This window comes from Salmo salar, chromosome 11 (genome assembly GCF_965601325.2).
Source record: "Salmo salar chromosome 11, fSalSal1, whole genome shotgun sequence".
Lineage (NCBI taxonomy): Eukaryota > Metazoa > Chordata > Actinopteri > Salmoniformes > Salmonidae > Salmo > Salmo salar.
The window spans coordinates 22,492,305-22,514,098 of NC_138301.1; the positions used below are offsets into that span (position 1 = coordinate 22,492,305).

At 47.3% G+C, this 21,794-nt stretch overlaps 1 protein-coding gene across 4 annotated transcripts in view; it reads left to right on the plus strand.

Annotated features, from left to right (window-relative positions):
* The window catches only part of LOC106562248 (furin-1), a 98,344-nt gene extending 76,607 nt beyond the window's left edge, over positions 1-21,737 (plus strand). For all 4 annotated transcript variants that reach the window (XM_014127011.3, XM_014127008.3, XM_014127012.3 and 1 more), the window contains exons 8-16: positions 2,735-2,907; positions 4,640-4,852; positions 6,164-6,264; positions 7,092-7,195; positions 7,514-7,631; positions 12,307-12,486; positions 12,601-12,725; positions 13,774-13,902; positions 17,781-21,737. In XM_014127011.3, the coding sequence (XP_013982486.2) occupies positions 2,735-2,907; positions 4,640-4,852; positions 6,164-6,264; positions 7,092-7,195; positions 7,514-7,631; positions 12,307-12,486; positions 12,601-12,725; positions 13,774-13,902; positions 17,781-18,394 (1,757 nt within the window). In that variant the 3' untranslated portion in view covers positions 18,395-21,737. The remainder of the gene's footprint in view (positions 1-2,734; positions 2,908-4,639; positions 4,853-6,163; positions 6,265-7,091; positions 7,196-7,513; positions 7,632-12,306; positions 12,487-12,600; positions 12,726-13,773; positions 13,903-17,780) is intronic.
* The last annotated feature ends 57 nt before the right edge of the window (positions 21,738-21,794 follow it).

Sequence of the window (21,794 nt, forward strand, 5' to 3'; positions counted from 1 at the left end):
TCTGTGAGCTGCTCTGACAGCTGATGTTTAAATTTAGTGAGGGAGATATGAGTCTCCAGCTTCAGTGGTTTTTGCAATTCGTTCCAGTCATTGGCAGCAGAGAACTGGAAGGAAAGGTGGCCGAAGGAGGAATTGGCTTTGGGGGTGACCAATGAAATATACTTGCTGGAGCACGTGCTACGTGTGGGTGCTGCTATGGTGACCAGCAAGCTGAGATAAGGCGGGGCATTACATAGCAAAGACATATAGATGACCTGGAGCCAGTGGGTTTGGTGACGAATATGAAGCGAGGGCCAGCCAACGAGAGCATACAGGTTGCAGTAGTGGGTAGTATATGGGGCTTTGGTGACAAAATGGATGGCACTGTGATAGACTGCATCCTGTTTGTTGAGTAGAGTGTTGGAGGCTATTTTGTAAGTGACATCGCCGAAGTCAAGGATCAGTAGGATAGTCAGTTTTAGGAGGGTATGTTTGGCAGTATGAGTGAAGGATGCTTTGTTGCGAAATAGGAAGCTGATTCTAGATTTAATTTTGGATTGGAGATGCTTAATATGAGTCTGGAAGGAGAGTTTACAGTCTAGCCAGACACCTAGGTATTTGTAGTTGTCCACATATTCTAATTAAGAACCGTCCAGAGTAGTGATGCTGGGCGGGCGGGCAGGTGTGGGCAGTGATCGGTTGAAGAGCATGCATTTAGTTTTACTTGCATTTAAGAGCAGTTGGAGGCCACAGAAGGAGAGTTGTATGGCATTGAAGCTCGCCTGTAGATTAGGTAATAGTGTCCAAAGAAGGGCCACAAGTATAGAGAATGGTGTCGTCTGCGTAGAGGTGGATCAGAGAATCACCAGCAAGAGCGTCATCATTGATGTATACAGAGAAGAGAGTCGGCCCGAGAATTGAACCCTGTGGCACCCCCATAGAGACTGCCAGAGGTCCGGACAACAGGCCCTCCGATTTGACACACTGAACTCTATCAGAGAAGTAGTTGGTGAACCAGGCGAGGCAGTCATTTGAGAAACCAAGGCTGTTGAGTCTGCCGATAAGAATGTGGTGATTGACAAAATCGAAAGCCTTGGCCAGGTCGATGAATACGGCTGCACAGTATTGTCTCTTATCGATGGCGGTTATGATATCGTTTAGGACCTTGAGCGTGGCTGAGGTGCACCCATGACCAGCCCGGAAACCAGATTGCATAGCGGAGAAGGTACGGTGGGATTCTAAATGGTCGGTGATCTGTTTGTTAACTTGGCTTTTGAAGACCTTAGAAAGGCAGGGTAGGATAGATATAGGTCTGTAGCAGTTTGGTTCTAGAGTGTCTCCCCCTTTGAAGAGGGGGATGACCACGGCAACTTTCCAATCTTTGGGGATCTCAGACGATACGAAGGAGGTTGATCAGGCTAGTAATAGGGGTTGCAACAATTTCGGCGTATAATTTTAGAAAGAGAAGGTCCAGATTGTCTAGCCCAGCTGATTTGTAGGGGTCCAGATTTTGCAGCTCTTTCAGAACATCAGCTAACTGAATTTGGTTGAAGGAGAATTCTAGAAAGGCCATACGGTAGAGGGCTTATTGCACTGCCCCTCCACCAGCTCTCATACCATACACACTTACACAAACACAACTATGTCTTACTACACACGTGAGGACTTTTTGTGGACCAACAATTGATTCCCATTCAAAATCCTATTTTACGCCTTACCCTAAACCTAACCCTAATTCTTAACCTAACCCCTAAGATCCTTTTTTTTTTTTTTTAACAAGTGAGAGACAGAGAAATGTCCTCACTTCTCTGAATTTGATTGGTTTATTATTCTTGTGTGGCATTCTGGTACTCACAAGTATAGTAAAACATGTACACACACAGGGAGAGATTAATCTAATATCCTATCACTCTATGGCAGTGACTACCAATGAAAGGCAGGTCTTTGTCATCCCACCAGAAATCCTACCACTATTCCAGAGCACAAACTGTAAGCTCAAGCTTTGACCTTAAGATTTAGAAAGCTGTGTTGGCTTCATCCCACCAATAGAAGAATCCCTGTGTGTTGGTGGAGCTAAGGGGTAGCAGAGATGGGCGCAGGTCTATCTCCTCCTATAAAACTATTTGCTTGTTTCGTTCTGAGCTCTACGGGAACCCTGAGTCAGTGCCCTCGCCGCTGGATGCCTTTGGAGAACTTCAAAGGGCCGAACTTTGTTTACTTTAACCGGTATGAGAGCAGTATGGATAGCTTGACCCTCCATGCATCAAAGCAGCCAACACGTTTGTTTTGAAGATGTCTGCCTTCGATATCTCAGCTTTCTGTCTGCTGGGATGGGGGTGCGGAGAGAAAGAGGATGAGGAGGCTCCGAAAACTGCCCTAGAGGCTGGCGCTAGAAAACGTTCTAAATTAAATTCAGAATCGATGGCTTTAATATACAAAAAGCGCTGGCATATCCCAATTCAAGTGTCCCTCTTCTGCAGAGGGGATTTGTGCAAAGCAAAGTCCACCCGGATTCAAACTTTTCATCTGTTTTCTTGGGAGGGAAACAGAATGTTCTCATTTATCACCTGTAAACGAACCTTCAGTATCAGCGCTTCTTCAGATCTAAGGCTTATTTATCACCAACTCTGCTGCTGACTGTTTGTTTTTCTGTGGAACACTTCCTACCAGTGGCTTTGGTATTTGAGTTTAACCTCACCTGCATTTCTCTTCAAAGAAAAGGAGTAGATGGTTATTTGTGTGTGTGTGTGTGTAGGAGTGCGTATGCTGGACGGCGAGGTGACCGACGTGGTGGAGGCCCAGTCTCTCAGTCTGAACCCACAGCACATCCACATCTACAGTGCCAGCTGGGGCCCCGAGGATGATGGGAAGACGGTGGATGGGCCCGCCAAGCTCGCCAAGGAGGCCTTCCTGCGTGGAGTGACCGAGGTGTGTGTGTGTGTAAATATCTGTGTGTTCTGGGCCTCAGTTGTGTGCTGCGTTCCCCCATTTCAATGCCTGCCTCACCATCAATAGTTTGTGTGTGACTTCCTCTACACACAGCCAGTAATTATGTAGTAAACTATTCAACCATTTTGAAGGACAAAGGTGGCTTGAACAACGCAAGCGCACTTCATGACCCAGTCGATTATGAATGGGGAAATTTGATTTGGTCACAGTGGACGTATCAAGCTTTCTAAACTCCACTAAGGATAAAATAATAAATGGCCTGAACAAATACTGTAGGAAAAATAATCCTCAATACAAAGCACTGAAAATATTGTACATTCATAACCACCTAAAGTGCACTTTACACAATAATTTCCCTTCACATCACTACTGTACCACAATTGTAGAAGTGATTTCAGAATCTGAGTGGGAGGATATTTGTGTTATGAGAATATCTCAATAAAACGCCAATGAGCTCAGGTCACGTGCACAATTTTTAATTTGAATGTGTAATAACAGATGTAAATAGTTGATGGGGCTTTAACGTTAGTGTGGCACGATTCAGAGAGACCGAAGTCTTAGCTACAGCTCCTCCATCTCACATGGGCATCCGGGCAGAGCATTGGCATACTGCCAACCCTGAGACAGTGACATACTGCCAACCCTGAGACGTTACCTGTGTGTGAGAGAGACAACCGCTTTTAGGCATTTTGATAACTACTTAAAGAACAGGATGCTTACTGGTCCTGGTCTTTAGTGTCAATATGAAACAGTAGCTGGTTTGCTGAAGGCTCTGTCTTTAATGGGCTTCTTACTGTATACAGCCTCCACCAAAAAAATGGGATTACAAACGCTTATACTATAGTTAAGCAATAAGGCACGAGGGGGTGTGTTTGGTCTTTGTATGTGTGAGTGGAGGGAACAGTAAGCATCCAGACTGCAGACGTATAGGGACCATATGCCAGGCTCTCTGTAGTGTACACATGGGAGCCTGCATCCATCTGATCCCAGATCTGAAGGTAAGAGGGTGTGAGAGAGCCAGTCATAAAGTAATGTAATTAAATGTAATGTAATAAAGCATAGAGCCAAGCCAGGGCCAACGGGCCATTCAGACAAAGAACCATCAGACCTTATGGGGCAAACCCCATCTGAGGGCCGTTACTGGTGCTCTGTCTGCCTCCCTTTATTACAGGCCTGTCAAATAAAAAGCATATGGCATGTAAACACATACTATTCTATAGGGAGCCATGGCGTCATCAGTAGCTCCAGTCTGTTGTTTACACTGTTCATGATGGTTGTGTGTGATGGTCAATGTGCAGAGGCTGCACCACCCAGCACAATGGAGCATTCTGTGGGACTTTGATATTTATTCACTGTGAATGCTGAATAGCACAGATGATTTATTGCTCCGGGTTTGTTGACATACGGTCCCTGTTGTGTTGTATTGCTGCCGTGGTACATTAAAGCTCTTTGGATTGAAAGCGTCTGAGTGATCACACGGTCCTGTGATGTATGGATGAGCTGAGGCAGGCCTTTCAGAGATGGACCCTGGAAATAGTTGTGCTGTAGTATCAATGGGAATCTAATTTAGATTGAATGACACTGTTCTCCCTTCTTTCATTAGCTGCACCACACCAAGATGCATGTGGTCATGTACGTCAGAAAGGCCTGTCTAGAAGTGGTTGTCTAGGTTTGTTATTGACTCTTCTGTCGGTCCCTCTCCCTCCTCTAGGGTCGTGGGGGCCTGGGCTCCATCTTTGTGTGGGCGTCAGGGAACGGCGGGCGTGAGAAGGACAGCTGTAACTGTGACGGCTACACCAACAGCATCTACACCCTGTCCATCAGCAGCTCCACCCAGAACGGTAACGTGCCCTGGTACAGCGAGGCCTGCTCCTCCACCCTCGCCACAACCTACAGCTCTGGCAACCTCAACGAGAAACAGATAGTGAGTTCAGTAGACACGTGCTCGCGCACACACATACACACATAAACACTTACAGTGGCAAACGTAGCGGGAAACATGGATTTTGATGAATAAACATGCTGAACACTCTCATTCACTCCCAGTGTGAGCGTCATGAGGAGAGCGGGAAGCATTCGTCTGTACAGTCTGAAAATGGGCATGTCAGAAAGCAGAACATTAAACTGAGTGGTGGTGTGCATGCAGGGTGGAGGAGAGTGTGAGTCGGGGCTCCTGTCCTGTGAGAGTCTTGTGCTCTGTGGTTCCAGGGCCTCAGTGGTATTATGTTGCTAACTACAATGGGAGATCACACAGCTTCCACTGAGCTTTGAAGAGGAGGAAGTCTATTTTACAGCATATTAGTCAGGGGAATGATGTGTGTGCGCTTCAGTGAGATGTAAGAATGGATGCATGGAAACTTTTGATGTATAGCCAGGGTGTGGATGTATAGAACCAGGTTGACTTGGCTCCTGGGATCCTTAGAGTATCTCAGGTGGTTGAATCCGGAGCCAAAGCACTAGTCCAGACTCTCTAGCTGTACTCTAGAGGTTTGAGCGTTTCTAGATGTCCTAGTTAGCCTGTATCCTGTTGCACTTCTTTGTCGGTGTTCCTATTGGTTTTAGTGCTCCTCCTTCCAGTCAGATCGATTCTAAGCCAAATGCTTACTGGACTGTTTAGTGCTTCAAGGCAGGTTTTGTGTGTGTGTTCAGTCTAGAGGGATGACTGAGTCAGTTCTCACTGGCCTGCCTCACAGCCAGGGGCTGCAGTCTTCTCACATTGAGCAGTGACACTCTCTCTTTCCTGCCTTCCTCCTTTTCTCTCTCTTCATAAACTCTTTCTCTTCGCACTCTTTCCCACCCGCCCTCTGAGGCCCATTTGAATGAAGAACTATAAAACGTTAAAATCCCATCTCCACTGTCTCCACACACACACACACACACACACCACACACACACACACACGGGAGGAAGGAGAGCCTCTCACTAGGAGAGATTACAGTACAATACTGTATAATGGATGTTCATCCCAACCTCTTGCCATGAGGCATGCTGTGCACACATGATTAATGAATTGGTGTATGTTTCCACATTCATGATTAATCATGTTAAGCATGTGTTGATACATAAACATCTATCAAAGTAGATGGGGCTGAGTAGAATATGATTTTTATAGTGTATAACTTACTCTTACTGATTGCGTCAATAGAAAGTTCTTTATTTGCCCATATATTAGGTGTTAACATTTCAGCCCGGTATGGGCAGCACCATATCTAACTGTAAACTCTCTTCCTGTCAGGTGACAACGGATCTCAGACAGAAGTGTACTGACACCCACACGGGCACCTCCGCCTCGGCTCCACTGGCTGCTGGGATCATCGCCCTCGCACTGGAAGCCAAGTGAGTGACTCTTACCACCTGTCTGTCTATTTCTCTCTGTCTGTCTTCCTTTGGTTGTCTCCGTTTGTCTCAATGTCCCCTTGCTTGTTCCTATTTTTTTCTCTCTGATCTTGCGCTGTCTGTTTCTCTCCCTCCTTTGTGTTTTTTTTTGTCTGTTCACAAATATTTGCCATCTGAGCACACACACACACACACACACAGCGAGATGTCTCAGAAGTTCGACAAACTCTTGGGGGAATTATTACAACTGTCTTGTAATAATGCATTGTGGATCAGAATAGATTAGTCCGTTATCTCCTATCATTCTGCTATGAACGTGTCATCAGCTCAGTACTGTAGTCTGGTTGGGGAACGGGCCACTTGTGACCAGTAAAAACCTCTAGTTCCCTGTCCATTAAAAGTGTCTGACTGTACTGCAGGGCTTTATGCAGAGCTGATGAGGTTAAAACTCACTGTTTCGCTGGGGTACTGTACACTATTTGACTGTTTTACTGTAGGCTTTTACTGTTGCTCTGCTGGGTGGAACTGCAGTAACACAGGGTTTTATACGGAGAACAGAGGAGAGTGTGGGAGAGCAGAGATGTGACTGACAGAGGGATCTCTGGTCTCAATCTTTTCAATGCAGTAACATTAAGCCTGATGTTCAACTCTTCTAGCGCACTTGGGCACCTAATGCCAATTCCTTTGCAATTTGTCGCTATGCTTTGTGGTACAGTAGGATATGTTGTAATGTCTTCATAATCATGTTAAGTGTATTTCAGATCTGGAATCTTCTATATTGATGAAAGATATGGTTTGTGTGTGTGTGTGTGTGTGTGTGCGCGCAGTAAAAACCTGACATGGAGGGACATGCAGCATTTGGTCGTGAGGACCTCTCATCCTGCCCACCTCCTCACCAACGACTGGAATACCAATGGGGTCGGCCGAAAAGGTACAGCGAGGCGTCCCATTAGCTGAGCTCGGCTGACCATCACTCCCGTGCCCTGCCAGTTGCACAATGGAGACTGATCTATATTGTATTTACATCAATTGATTTAAAGTTGCCTACATTAAGCAATTACAGAAAGCCAAGGCTCCAAAGTTCAAGGAGAGGTTTTACTGGGCACACAGCAGGGCACATGCAATAATCTAATAGTGAAGAGGCCCTTATTGAGTTGAAACTGGAATCGTGATGAAGTAGCCTTTCAGCAGTCTATCGATCTCTCTCTCTTTTTCCTTCTCTCTCTCTCTATCGCTCGATCTCTCTCAGTGAGCCACTCATATGGGTATGGTCTGCTTGATGCCAGTGCGATCGTGGCTCTGGCTGAGAACTGGACCAACGTTGGGCCCCAGAAAAAATGTGTGCTGTCCATGGTGGCAGAGCCCAGGTGAGCTGCACACACACACACACACACACACACACACACACACACACACACACACACACACACCAGCTCTACCTGTAATACCACTCACTGTTTGGCTGGCAGGAGCACCAGTACTAGCTCTTAGGGATTCCACTGGTTTTGAGTATAGTACAGTTCACCTACCAGGTGATTAACATATAATAAACCTTTGTGATCCTTATTAGAATAGGATGCTTCAGATTGTGTGTGAGAGTGTGTCTCATCTGGGGGGGTGTTGGCTGTAGAGGTGATGAGCGCTGCTGTGTGTGGGCTGGTTTGTGATGGGCTGTAGGTGTGACAGGTGCTCATGTGGGACCAAGCTGTCATACCCCAGTGTGACTGCATGTCATGTTTCCATTCTGAGCCTGGCACCGGGGGCCCATTTGATATGCTCTGCTGGGTTCTTGTGTGTGTGTGTGTGGTAGGGTGATGATCTTTTGAGCCTGGGGGAACATGTTTAAGGGAAATAATCACTTACAGATGAGTCTCTCTCTGCTTCCATGTTCTCCACGCTTCCCTGACTGTCTCTAAACCTCTGTCGATATTTTACTCTTTCACTCTCTCACTCCTTTGCTCTTGCTCTCAGTCCCTCTCTCTCATTCTCTTTCCCTGTCTTGTGCTCCTATCTCTTCCTCTCACACTTTCTCAATATCTCTCTTTCTCTCTTCCACTCTCTCCTGTCTTTAACCCTGCCTCTGCTACATACAGTAGCTGACAGGATCCCAGCCCTGTTGTATTCTCTATGTACTGGTCCCCAGATCACAGCCTACCACTGGAGCCTGTGTGCATTGTACAGTACAAGAGGTGTTGCTTCTCCTTCACACTCTCTGACTGCTGCGGATTGGATCCTAACATTTTAAGGGCTTTAATTAGGAGGACGCGGTGTGTTTTTACACCCAGTTCACCGATTATGGCCCGTATTTTCTATTAGCTGGGCGCCACGGCTTTTGTAAAGCCTCATGCCCTCCTCTCTCTCCCCAGCCCTCCTCTCCTCCTCTGGGTTCAGTTGTTGTGGATGTGTGTAAGCTGCTAAGCGGATTGAGGGGAGTCTAGGGAGCCTGGTACTTTTCTCCTGTAGAGGACAGGGCTGCTAATCCTGTTTCAAGGCCGCAAACCCTGTGCCCTCAGCAGTCTCTCTCTCACACACTAGTCTCTCTCTCTCTCACACACTAGTCTCTCTCTCTCTCACACACTAGTCTCTCTCTCTCTCACACACTAGTCTCTCTCTCTCTCACACACTAGTCTCTCTCTCTCTCACACACTAGTCTCTCTCTCTCTCACACACTAGTCTCTCTCTCTCTCACACACTAGTCTCTCTCACACACTAGTCTCTCTCACACACTAGTCTCTCTCACACACTAGTCTCTCTCACACACTAGTCTCTCTCTCTCACACTAGTCTCTCTCTCTCTCACACTAGTCTCTCTCTCTCTCTCACACTAGTCTCTCTCTCTCTCTCTCTCACACTAGTCTCTCTCTCTCTCACTAGTCTCTCTCTCACACTAGTCTCTCTCTCTCTCTCACACTAGTCTCTCTCTCACACTAGTCTCTCTCTCTCTCTCACACTAGTCTCTCTCTCTCTCTCACACTAGTCTCTCTCTCACACTAGTCTCTCTCTCTCTCACACTAGTCTCTCTCTCTCTCACACTAGTCTCTCTCTCTCACACTAGTCTCTCTCTCTCTCTCACACTAGTCTCTCTCTCTCTCACACTAGTCTCTCTCTCTCACACTAGTCTCTCTCTCTCACACTAGTCTCTCTCTCTCACACTAGTCTCTCTCTCTCACACTAGTCTCTCTCTCACACTAGCTCTCTCTCTCACACTAGTCTCTCTCTCACACTAGTCTCTCTCTCTCTCTCACACTAGTCTCTCTCTCTCTCTCACACTAGTCTCTCTCTCTCTCACACTAGTCTCTCTCTCTCTCACACTAGTCTCTCTCTCTCTCACACTAGTCTCTCTCTCTCTCACACTAGTCCTCTCTCTCTCTCCACACTAGTCTCTCTCTCTCTCTCACACACTAGTCTCTCTCTCTCTCACACACTAGTCTCTCTCTCTCTCACACACTAGTCTCTCTCTCTCTCACACACACTAGTCTCTCTCTCTCTCTCCCCACACTAGTCTCTCTCTCTCTCTCTCACACTAGTCTCTCTCTCTCTCTCTCACACTAGTCTCTCTCTCTCTCTCTCACACTAGTCTCTCTCTCTCTCTCTCTCCACACACACTAGTCTCTCTCTCTCTCACACACTAGTTCTCTCTCTCTCTCTCTCTCTCTCTCACACACTAGTCCTCTCTCTCTCACACTAGTCTCTCTCTCTCACACACTAGTCTCTCTCTCCACACACTAGTCTCTCTCTCCACACACACTAGTCTCTCTCTCTCACACTAGTCTCTCTCTCTCACACACTAGTCTCTCTCTCACACACACTAGTCTCTCTCTCACACACACTAGTCTCTCTCTCCCACACACACACTAGTCTCTCTCTCTCTCTCACACACACACTAGTCTCTCTCTCTCTCTCTCTCTCTCTCACACACACACACTAGTCTCTCTCTCTCTCTCTCTCTCTCACACACACACTAGTCTGTCTCTCTCTCACACACACTAGTCTCTCTCTCTCTCTCTCACACACTAGTCTCTCTCTCTGTCTCTCACACACACTAGTCTCTCTCTCTCTCTCACACACACACTAGTCTCTCTCTCTCTCTCTCTCTCTCTCACACACACACACTAGTCTCTCTCTCTCTCTCTCTCTCTCACACACACACTAGTCTCTCTCTCTCTCTCTCTCTCTCTCACACACACACTAGTCTCTCTCTCTCTCACACACTAGTCTCTCTCTCACTCACACACTAGTCTCTCTCTCTCTCACACACTAGTCTCTCTCTCTCTCACACACTAGTCTCTCTCTCACTCACACACTAGTCTCTCTCTCTCTCACACACTAGTCTCTCTCTCTCTCACACACTAGTCTCTCTCTCTCACACACACTAGTCTCTCTCTCTCTCACACACTAGTCTCTCTCTCTCTCACACACTAGTCTCTCTCTCTCTCACACACTAGTCTCTCTCTCTCTCTCACACACTAGTCTCTCTCTCGCTCTCACACACTAGTCTCTTTCGCTCACACACACTAGTCACTCTCTCGCTCACACACACTAGTCACTCCCTCGCTCACACACACTAGTCACTCTCTCGCTCACACACACTAGTCACTCTCTCGCTCACACACACTAGTCTCTCTCTCGCTCACACACACTAGTCTCTCTCTCGCTCACACACACTAGTCTCTCTCTCGCTCACACACACTAGTCTCTCTCTCGCTCACACACACTAGTCTCTCTCTCGCTCACACACACTAGTCTCTCTCTCGCTCACACACACTAGTCTCTCTCTCGCTCACACACACTAGTCTCTCTCTCTCGCTCACACACACTAGTCTCTCTCTCGCTCGCACACACTAGTCTCTCTCTCGCTCGCACACACTAGTCTCTCTCTCGCTCGCACACACTAGTCTCTCTTTCTCTCGCTCGCACACACTAGTCTCTCTTTCTCTCGCTCGACACACTAGTCTCTCTCTCGCTCACACACACTAGTCTCTCTCTCGCTCGCACACACTAGTCTCTCTCTCGCTCGCACACACTAGTCTCTCTCTCGCTCGCACACACTAGTCTCTCTTCTCTCGCTCGCACACACTAGTCTCTCTTTCTCTCGCTCGCACACACTAGTCTCTCTTTCTCTCGCTCGCACACACTAGTCTCTCTTTCTCTCGCTCGCACACACTAGTCTCTCTTCTCTCGCTCGCACACACTAGTCTCTCTTTCTCTCGCTCGCACACACTAGTCTCTCTTTCTCTCGCTCGCACACACTAGTCTCTCTTTCTCTCGCTCGCACACACTAGTCTCTCTTTCTCTCGCTCGCACACACTAGTCTCTCTTTCTCTCGCTCGCACACACTAGTCTCTCTTTCTCTCGCTCGCACACACTAGTCTCTCTTTCTCTCGCTCGCACACACTAGTCTCTCTTTCTCTCGCTCGCACACACTAGTCTCTCTTTCTCTCGCTCGCACACACTAGTCTCTCTTTCTCTCGCTCGCACACACTAGTCTCTCTTTCTCTCGCTCGCACACACTAGTCTCTCTTTCTCTCGCTCGCACACACTAGTCTCTCTTTCTCTCGCTCGCACACACACACTAGTTTCTCTCGCTCGCACACACACACTAGTTTCTCTCGCTCGCTCACACACACTAGTTTCTCTCTCTCGCTCACACACACACTAGTTTCTCTCTCTCGCTCACACACACACGAGTCTCTCTTTCTTTCTCTCTCTCACACACACACGAGTCTCTCTTTCTTTCTCTCTCTCACACACACACGAGTCTCTCTCTCTCTCACACACTAGTGTCTCTCTCACACACTAGTCCAGAGTGACAGTCACACACTCATGCAGCATCACTCACACTCGGAGGACCATTATAGTCACGCACACAGATGCTGTCACATGCTCACTCCCAGCTGTGACATCTTTCTCACAGACACCAGAAGCCAGCAACATGAAAACACAAGCCACCCCAAGCCAATTGTCATCTTCAATCACTATGCTATCTTTGTGTAAATGTATGTATTTGGTCCATATATGCTGATGTGCTGTTTATCTGTGTCAGGAACATTGGGAGCCACCTGCTGATCACCAAGACAGTGGACGGCTGTGTTGGGACAGCCAACCATGTGAGCTCCCTAGAACATGCCCAGGCCCAGCTCACCCTCTCCTACAACCGCAGGGGCAACCTGGGCATCTACCTGACCAGCCCACAGGGCACCCGCTCCACACTGCTCGCTCCCAGGTACGTACAGACAGACAGACAGACAGACAGACAGACAGACAGACAGACAGACAGACAGACAGACAGACAGACAGACAGACAGTGTATTACATACTTCCTGTCTCTCCTCTCCAGGCCTCATGACTACTCATCAGAGGGCTTTAATGACTGGGCTTTCATGACCACGCACTCCTGGGGCGAGGACCCCCGGGGGGAGTGGATCCTGGAGATGGTAAACGTGGCAGGGGCCAGCGACTATGGTAAGACACCTCTCATTTACTACCTTAACATATGCTATTGTTATGTCTGGAACATTGTCTGGGAGCTCAGAGAGAGAAAGAGAGAGTGACAGGGCTTCTGTTAGTGCAGCCGTGTCTGACTAGCAGTGTCACTGAAAGAATGTGTGTGTGTGACGGATGTATGCTTGTGATTGCATTTATCTGTGCATCATATGTGTTTGATTCATTGATGTACTGCTTGTGAAAGAGTGTGTGCATGCGCAGTAAGTGCTTGATTTATGTGTTAATGGATTTGTGTATTTCATAGTGTGCGTCAGTGCATGTACAGCATTCATGTGTTGATGATTTTGTGTGTGTGTGAGATGCTTCCAGACCGCTAACAGGGAGTGTTTTATACGCGGGGCAGCAGTGTCTGTGCCTGCAGAGCTTTCCTTTTGATCCCTTTTATACAAGCTGTCAGGCAGTCTCGCTCTAGCTCCACACACCCACTTCTAAATCAGCTTCATTAAACCAGGGAGGGTAAATCAAGCAGGGGAGTGGAGGGCCCTGCTGTCTGACCCATGCTGACCTAGGCTGAACCAGGCTGATCCAGAATAACTATGACCTAAGGCCCATCCAGGCCCTCTCAGACAATCTTTTTGGGGTTTATTTGTAGTTCTCTCTCTTGCTTTCATTTTGTTTTCTCTCTCTCACTTCTCTCTTTCTCGCGTTCCCTCCCTCCCTCTGGCTGTAGATCTCTCAGCCCCTCCCCCCCTTTCTGGGATTTAGGAAGTTGGACCCTCTCAAAGGGCTTGTCATATAAATGGCTCTCCCGGGAAGGGTTGTTCTTAACTAACGGGTCTATAGAGAAACACCTGAATGTATGCTTATACATGTAATGCTTTACTTCGAGGAATCTTTTCCTGTCATTCCATCCAGGAAATCCAAGAATATAGAAGGAGCAGGATAGAAGCTGCAGTTACAGAACCCTCCCTGAAGAGTGCCAAAGCCTTGCTGGCGTAGACGGTGGCTTGGAGATCTGTGCTGTTGTTGCTTATGTGTAACACTCTCTCTCCCTCCCTCTGTCTAGGCACTCTGACTCAGTTCACCCTGGTGCTGTATGGTACAGGCTCAGACTCTCCCAGCTCCACAGCCAAGGACCTCTCTCAGTCCAGTAACGGCAGCTGTAAGACTTTTGACCTACAGCAGATTTGCATTGGTAAGAATATTACTGTTGGTTACTGTAAGAGAATGCAGATTCTGTACCTAGGGTCTCGTAGAGCTGTGGTCTGCCCAGGCTTTTGTTTCTGCACAGCACAAATGCACCTAATTCAATCCATCATGGTCTAATGGATCAAAGTCTGCCCCACTGTGGCTCTGCAGGCCTCAGTTGCCTACCCCTAGCCTAAACCTAACCATTTAATGAACAGGTACATTTACACTGCACACTGTACAGGTAAGACCGGAGAGATGAAACTCCTATGGAAAGTGTATGGCTTGTATAGGTTAAACCCTAGAGCAGGAGGCTCCAACAGGTAGATTGTGAGCTACCAGCAGCTCGCAGTCCACCTATGATAAACTTGCCAATTAATTCTGAAAGTACATGCATTTATTTCATGTGTTCCATCGCAATCTGTCGTAAACATAAAGCTCCCGGCTACTATCCAATCAAAGGCACATTGACATTATCCCACCCCTGGTTAGCCACTGTTGACTTAAAAATCCAAATGTAACACAATATCTGGCAATTCTATTCCGGCAATATTGTTTGGTGCGCCCGTTTGTCTAATGATAGCCGGCGTCTTGTGGGTAGACAGGACTTTCCCCATAAACCTTCTCAATTAAATGTGAACAAACATTTAACCTCACAGAACTAGGCCATATCATGATTGGTTGGCCATTGCTTTGCAAACTCTGCCATGTTCTATAGATATCAAGACTTGTCTTCTGATGTGGTGTAAGCATTGACATGGACTCCATTTTTGTTGTTTCTTTATGAATAATTGTTATATTGACAGTAAAAAATACAATTAAACTGCGAGAAATGAATTCAGAAAATACAAAACATAATTTTATGGGGCCTGTTTATTAACCATTATATTACCCGGGTATATTGACAGAAAGCACAAATCTTGTTCACTAAGGATCTGGGGAATGGTAGAGGAGAATAAAATAATGTGCCTATTTGAAAGCTCTAAAAAAAGAGTAGCTTGTGACATGTTTACGTTTTTAAAAGTAGCATTCATGCTAGAGGTTGGAGACCACTGCCCTAGAATAAGACTGGGAGAGACAGGAACAGTCTGACCCCTGCAGGATCCCCTGGGTATCACAATTTAACACTTGTTGGTATACTGTATCAGATAGTGAGTGGCGTAATGGCATAGATGTAGGTTGTGAAGCAAGAACTCTGGATGGTTGAGTTTGTTGATCAGCTCGTCCTCAGAGACATCTACTGCGATAAATTAAACATGGGGGCAGATTAGCGAGGACTGCATTTTCCCAGCTAAACTGACTAAGACGCACCTCCAACAACACATAATTCTGTCCCAAAACAATACTAAAAACAGGACAGGTAAAACAAAAAAAATGACATTAAGGAATGGACAACCAATGGGTTACATTGGTTTCAAGTTTGAATCCGTACATATTTGACGAGCTGATCATAGTGAAAAAGAAAATATTTCTGCGTTTGCCGTTGTGTAAACACATTGATTCTCATTGCAAATAGGCCCAGGATAACTCCTGATAAAGTTGGGTAGCTTAGTCATGGGAATCAGGACTAATAAAGCAAATGCAACTGCCTGTTTTAGGAACAGTAGGCCTACCAAATGGATGGGCATTCATAAAATTCCATTGCAGGCTGACACTGACGGCTACGCCCCGCCGACTGACGGCTACGCCCCGCCGACTGACGGCTACGCCCCGCCGACTGACGGCTACGCCCCGCCGACTGACGGCTACGCCCCGCCGACTGACGGCTACGCCCCGCCGACTGACGGCTACGCCCCGCCGACTGACGGCTACGCCCCGCCGACTGACGGCTACGCCCCGCCGACTGACGCCGACTGACGGCTACGCCCCGCCGACTGACGCCGACTGACGGCTACGCCCCGCCGCCGACTGACGCCCCGCCGCCGACTGACGGCTACGCCCCGCCGCCGACTGACGGCTACGCCCCGCCGCCTGACGCCAACGGCTACGCCCCGCCGACTGACGGCGACATCAATTAGGTGTCTTTTTTTGGTCCTGTCCAGACCAGTCTTATTTTTTATTTTTTCACACCCACGGATGTAGATTTTTGGTCGGGACCAAATCTGAACTAATTATAGACGTCTATATTTGGTTTGCTCTGGGCCTCCCGAGTGGTGCAGTGGTCTAAGGCTCGGCATCGCAGTGCTAGCTGTGCCACTAGAGATCCTGGGTTTGAGTCCAGGCTCTGTTGCAGCCGGCCGTGACCGGGAGACCCATAATTGCCCCAGCGTCTTCCAGGTTAAGGGAGGGTTTGGTCGGCATGGATGTCCTTGTCCCAACGCGCACTAGCGACTTCTGTGGCGGGCCGGGCGCAGTGCACGTTGACATGGTCGCCATGCCCTCTGACACATTGGTGTGGCTGGCTTCCGGGTTAAGTGGGCATTGTGTCAAGAAGCAGTGCGGCTTGGTTGGGATGTGTTTCGCAGGACGCACGGCTCTCGAAATTCGCCTCTCCCGAGTCCGTACGGGAGTTGCAGCGATGAGACAAGACTAACTATTAATTGGATACCACAAAGTTGGGGAGAAAAACGGGGGTGGGGGGGAAGAGACTAACAAGTTTAAACATTTGGTTTGGTCTGGACCGACCTTCATTTGGTCCAAACATAGACGGCTGGCTATAAATTACGTTTTTTCAACTTTCATTAAGAACTGAAATTTTACCTGATTTCAACGTCTGGAAAATATGTATTTTCACCTTTCATTCAGAACCTAAAATGAACCTCACTTCAACGTCTGGAAAATACTTAATTAATGGGACTATTCTAGTTTTGTGGGGGTATAGGAGGTGGGCAGGATTTTTTTTTTGGTCTCATCTAGAGCAGCAGAACGGCCAGGACCGGGCCTGGCTGTGATCAACACATTCAGCCAGTTAGCCGATGACAACTCTTATTAGTGCAGCCAGACCAGCTCTGTAGACATACTGTGTCATTTGTTGGAATTTAGTCCCTACTCCTCCCTCTTGCCTCTGTCATCAACCCCTTCTCCCTCAACACTCTGTCACTATTCCCACCCTCTTCCTCTCTCTCCCTTCCTTTTTTCCTGCTGTCCCCTTTCATTTGATCCTTCCTCTCTCTCCCACCCACTTCAACTCTTTCAACAGGGAGAGAATGACAACTGATTATGAACCAAGTAATTAGATTGGGATAATGGTCTGTCTGACCGTGTAGGCTGGGGGGAATGGGCCTTGGGTGGATGCGGAGGGGGGGGGGTGGGGCCTCAGTAGCTGTGTGTGTGAGATTAGCTTTCCAAATCATTGGGGGAGATAAGGAGTTACAGGGTGCTGCTACTGAAACTACTGCGGTGATAACACACCGACACTAATGCCACTGCCAAACTGTCCACGTGGATGTGCAGACTTAGTACAGATAAATGCTTCAGAGCTTATTAGAAAGTCCATATATCTACGATATTATTTCCAACTGGGTTGGCAAAGCACTGCTCAGGGCATAGATATGCTACAGTGCATTTCTCCTCAGACTGATGAGGGATTTACACACGCTGCATTTGTCTCAGCACACAATCTGCACAGCTCATCAACACATTCACACTCTAAACAGTTTGCAGCAGGAAACTGTTAATTCTAGCAGAAGCTACATGAACATTATGCAGCTTAAGTTGAGGGAACATTCACAGGCTCATGATTTTAATGCTCCAGAATGAGGCGATGCGTAATGTGCTGCATGATTGTCATGGCAGACTATTCAAATACAGTTCACATATTTGAAGCTTTGTGCGAACTATATCCATTTATTACCGGTGGTTGTGCACTAACCGTGTTAAATGAAGAATTTGAACACCAGCAGTACTAAAATATGTCTGTTTCTCCTCTTGTCTCCTTGTATGCAGAGTGCAATGGTGGCTACTACCTCTTCCAGCAGGGCTGTGTGAGGGACTGTCCAGCCGGCTACACCGCAGGCTCCCAGCTCCTCAGTTACACCATGGGGAACTCTGTGGATCCAGCCTCGGTCCCCTCCTGCCTGCCCTGCCAAGCCCCCTGCCTGACCTGCAGCGGCCTCAGCCCCAGCGCCTGCCTCTCCTGCCCCCCTCACAGCCACCTGGACCCTGTGTCCAGCACCTGCCTGCACCTCAACCAGATCCAGAGGGAGTCCCCCGGCAACTACATGGTGGGCCAGGGCAACACCAGTCCCCGCCCAGAGCTCAGCTCGCGCCTGCCCGTCACCATCGCCGTGCTCAGCTGCATGATCATCATGGCCACCTTCGCTGGGGTGTTCGTTCTGCTGCAGCTGAGATCTGGAGTCCTGGCCAAACTGCCCTCACTGGAGGAGGCCGGCTCAGGCCTGAGGGGGGGCTTCGGCCTGGGGGGCAGCAGCAGAATGGTGTCGTACCGCGGTATCCCTACAGTGTGGGGCGACGAGGGGGTGAACACTGACTCCGACAATGATGAGTTTGACGTCCACAATGAGAAGACTGCCTTTATCAAAACACAAAGTGCTCTTTAACCCCCTCCTGTCTTCGTATTCCTGCTTTCTACAGCCTTCCCCCAATCACTCTGAGTCGTCTAATTCCGGGCTCCCTGTCCTCCTCATGGTCCCCTCTGGTTTCTCTTTCCCTGTTTCGCTCCCTCGTTCTTCCTCTCATCGGGTTTCATCCTCCAGGTTTAGTGTTCCACTCTGTAGTGGGTGACCTGATGGGAGACTGGAGTCACGCGGAACAGGGATGGCCTGGGCGCGCTCGGCGCTCGCTTCACACTCGGGTGCTTTTCTATTAAACTGTCTCTCTGTGCCCTTTCGCCCTCAATCACCATCAGACAGAGTGTTTTCTGAACACAGCCCATTTCCCGAACGGCTCCAGGGTTTCCCTGTCACAATAAACAAACCATTATTGTTTGCTCTCTCCCTGCTTTTTTTCTTCTTCATCTCCAGTTCCAGTGCAGTAGCCAGATGAGATTGTAAATTGGGGGTACACTGTGTGTGTGTGTGTGTGTTGAGTGGACAGCGAGATCGGGGTAGGGTCAGGTTCTGAGAAGCCACAGCAGAGTCCTCAAAGTCCCACTGTTTTGGTGAATCAGCCCCAGGCCCTCCCAGAGCTGCTGAGTGTGTCCATGCTGCAGTATGAGACTGTATCTCTCTCTCAGCTCTGGCTGGATACAAGGCTATGAGTCCATGAGACTAGCAACGCCCACTCTACCCCCAGCATGGGGGGATGGGGTTCGGGCCGAGTGCTCGCTCGTTGCCAGATCCCCAAAGATAGGTCAGCAGTTCACCCAGCTACGCCTCCACACTTTACTGGGACTCAGAATTTTGACCAAAATAATATTGCCTCTATGATTAAAACCCCATTCCCAAGAAAAAAGTACCTAGGAATAATTAAATTGGCTTTCCACTTTAGTCTTTTAATTGCTCAGCTTCTGAGGGTGAGAGTGTTAGTGAGATGCATTGTGGATGGGGCTCAGTACAGTAGAAGTGACTTAACACAAGGGCTTCTCTGAGTAGCTATACAGGTAGTGAGAGGACTGTGATAGAGAGAAGGGTTTTACGCACTGCAGAGGAGAGAGAGAGAGAATAACAAAGTCTGGCCATGATTACCAGACGGGGCACTCCACTCTCCCTATTCTGCTGCTCTTTTAATGCTGTTCATCACACACACTTAGCACTATGTTGGTCTTGTGTGTTTTTGTGTGTCTGAGTGTGTGACGGCCAAGTGTGTGAGCAGGTGTCCAGTTGAGCAAAAGGAAGGAATGAGCACATTAGGAATACTAAGGATGTGGTTGTGTTTGTAGGCTGAGTTATGATACTGGTTGGTCGATGTTGTGTCCCTGTCTGCTGTTCTTTAAAGAACTGAGGTTGGCTATAATAAGCAAACTTCTTTTAAAATGTTTTATCTGTCATTGAGACTTATCACTGCTTCTCTCCAGTCGTCATCAGACTTATCACTGCTTCTCTCCAGTCGTCATCAGACTTATCACTGCTTCTCTCCAGTCGTCATCAGACTTATCACTGCTTCTCTCCAGTCGTCATCAGACTTATCACTGCTTCTCTCCAGTCGTCATCAGGGATGTCGATGCAAACCAGAGATAATCTGTTTCATATACTTGCCAATGAATTATATCCTGAATGACACTACAGCTCAGATGTGTTCCAAGGGATTTTTTTTCTATTCAAACTATCTTTATTGAAAAACTTAAGTGAATGTTTGGCTGCATATCTTCCTTCTACAATCTGTACCTCATTAATTCATCCATTGGACAAATATTGGATCCATCCATCTTTAAAAAAAAAAAAAATTGTTGAAGTTATTGTTCATTTCCAGCAGATAATAGGGGGCTTCGCTGAGAGGGGTTGTCATAGTGACAACATGCATATAAGATTGATGCAGCTGCTCATCCCGTCCTCACTCAGATCACACAGCAACGGCAGCAGAGTATATGTGTTCCATAGCTATGATGAAGGATTATATAGGTCAAAGAGAAGGATATTTCTTTTGAACCGTAGGAGTTTTCCTTTCACTGATTTACACTTCTACAGTAATAATAAGACTGAAATGTCTTTATCTACAGTGCCAGGGCTGTAGGGCTGCGGTCTCGCTCATCTTTTTCTCTCTCCTCCCCTACTCTGTCCTGGCACAACTTAAATGTAATTTAATATATCCTGATTTATGCCCTCTGAATGGATTGTTTTTTAAGGGGGAGGGGGGGTGATCCCTATGCTTTAAATCTTATGTAATTAAAAGCATTGCTGAGGAAGAATTAATCTTCAATACACAGATTGAGGAGTTGCTATCCTCTGAGAGCAAAGTAATGACGGCCAACTTTGAGCAAAATATGTAATTATTACAAAGATGGAATAGTGTGCCATTTAGCCCTGGCTGATGTAAGGTGCTGTAATGCTGTCATTGATGATAATTTTAAGGGAACAAATTAAGAAGTAACAGAAATCCTAAGAGATTTTTCTTCCCACCAGAATTATATTTGAGCCGCTGCTGAGGCAATCATTTGAATGACCCAACGTACTTTCCCCATTTACATTGTTTCCTCTAAGTTGGTCACGCCTGAATGTGGAAATCTCTATTGCATTATAACAGTATGTCTAAGGAAACGGACAGTTGCTGGGAAAGAGGTTGTGTCCCTTGCAGTGCAGCCTCAATACTACATCTGACTGCAGCAGAGTTTCTGGCATTACCAAAGACAGGGCAATTTAGAGTTGTGTTCAGTACAGTTCTGCTCCAGATTGCTGAGCCTGAGTTAGGGAGATGATGCAATCTGCGGTTTTCTATATGCATTGATTCATAAATCAGATGAATATGTCCTTTTTTTAAGCTCTTTCTGTTATTCCTGCTTTTTAATGCAGCGAGACCTTTCCCTCTCCACCCCCTGCTTGGTGACGGTGGTGGAGCAGAGACATTCTGTATGCTGAGATACAGCGTTGGATGTGGAGGGAGCAGATTGAGAATGTGTCCCATCCCCATACACTAAAGGGCTGAATGAGGCTGTGTGTGTGTGTGTGTGTTATAACTACAGAAGAAACACACTCTTGGGGGTTAAACAGAGCTCTGGATACACCGCCCATCCAGCTCTGTCCACCTCTCCACACCTCTCCTTATGAAGTCTTTGGCCTGGGACTACATATTATACCTTACAGAAACCGTGACCTATGAATAATGTCAAAGAATGACTACCTTAGATGGGACATAACTCTAAAATAAGGCCTATTTTTGTACTATATATATATATATGGTGCAGTGTAATTTTCTTGTAATTTAAAGATTTCTTTTTGCTCTTGTTAAATTTGTCCTTTTTATTTAATTGATAGATTCTATGAAAAATAAAGATCTATGCAAACTTCAGGATTTGTCATGTGCTTTTCTATGTGATTAATGGTTGGCTGTATTTCAAGAATCAAT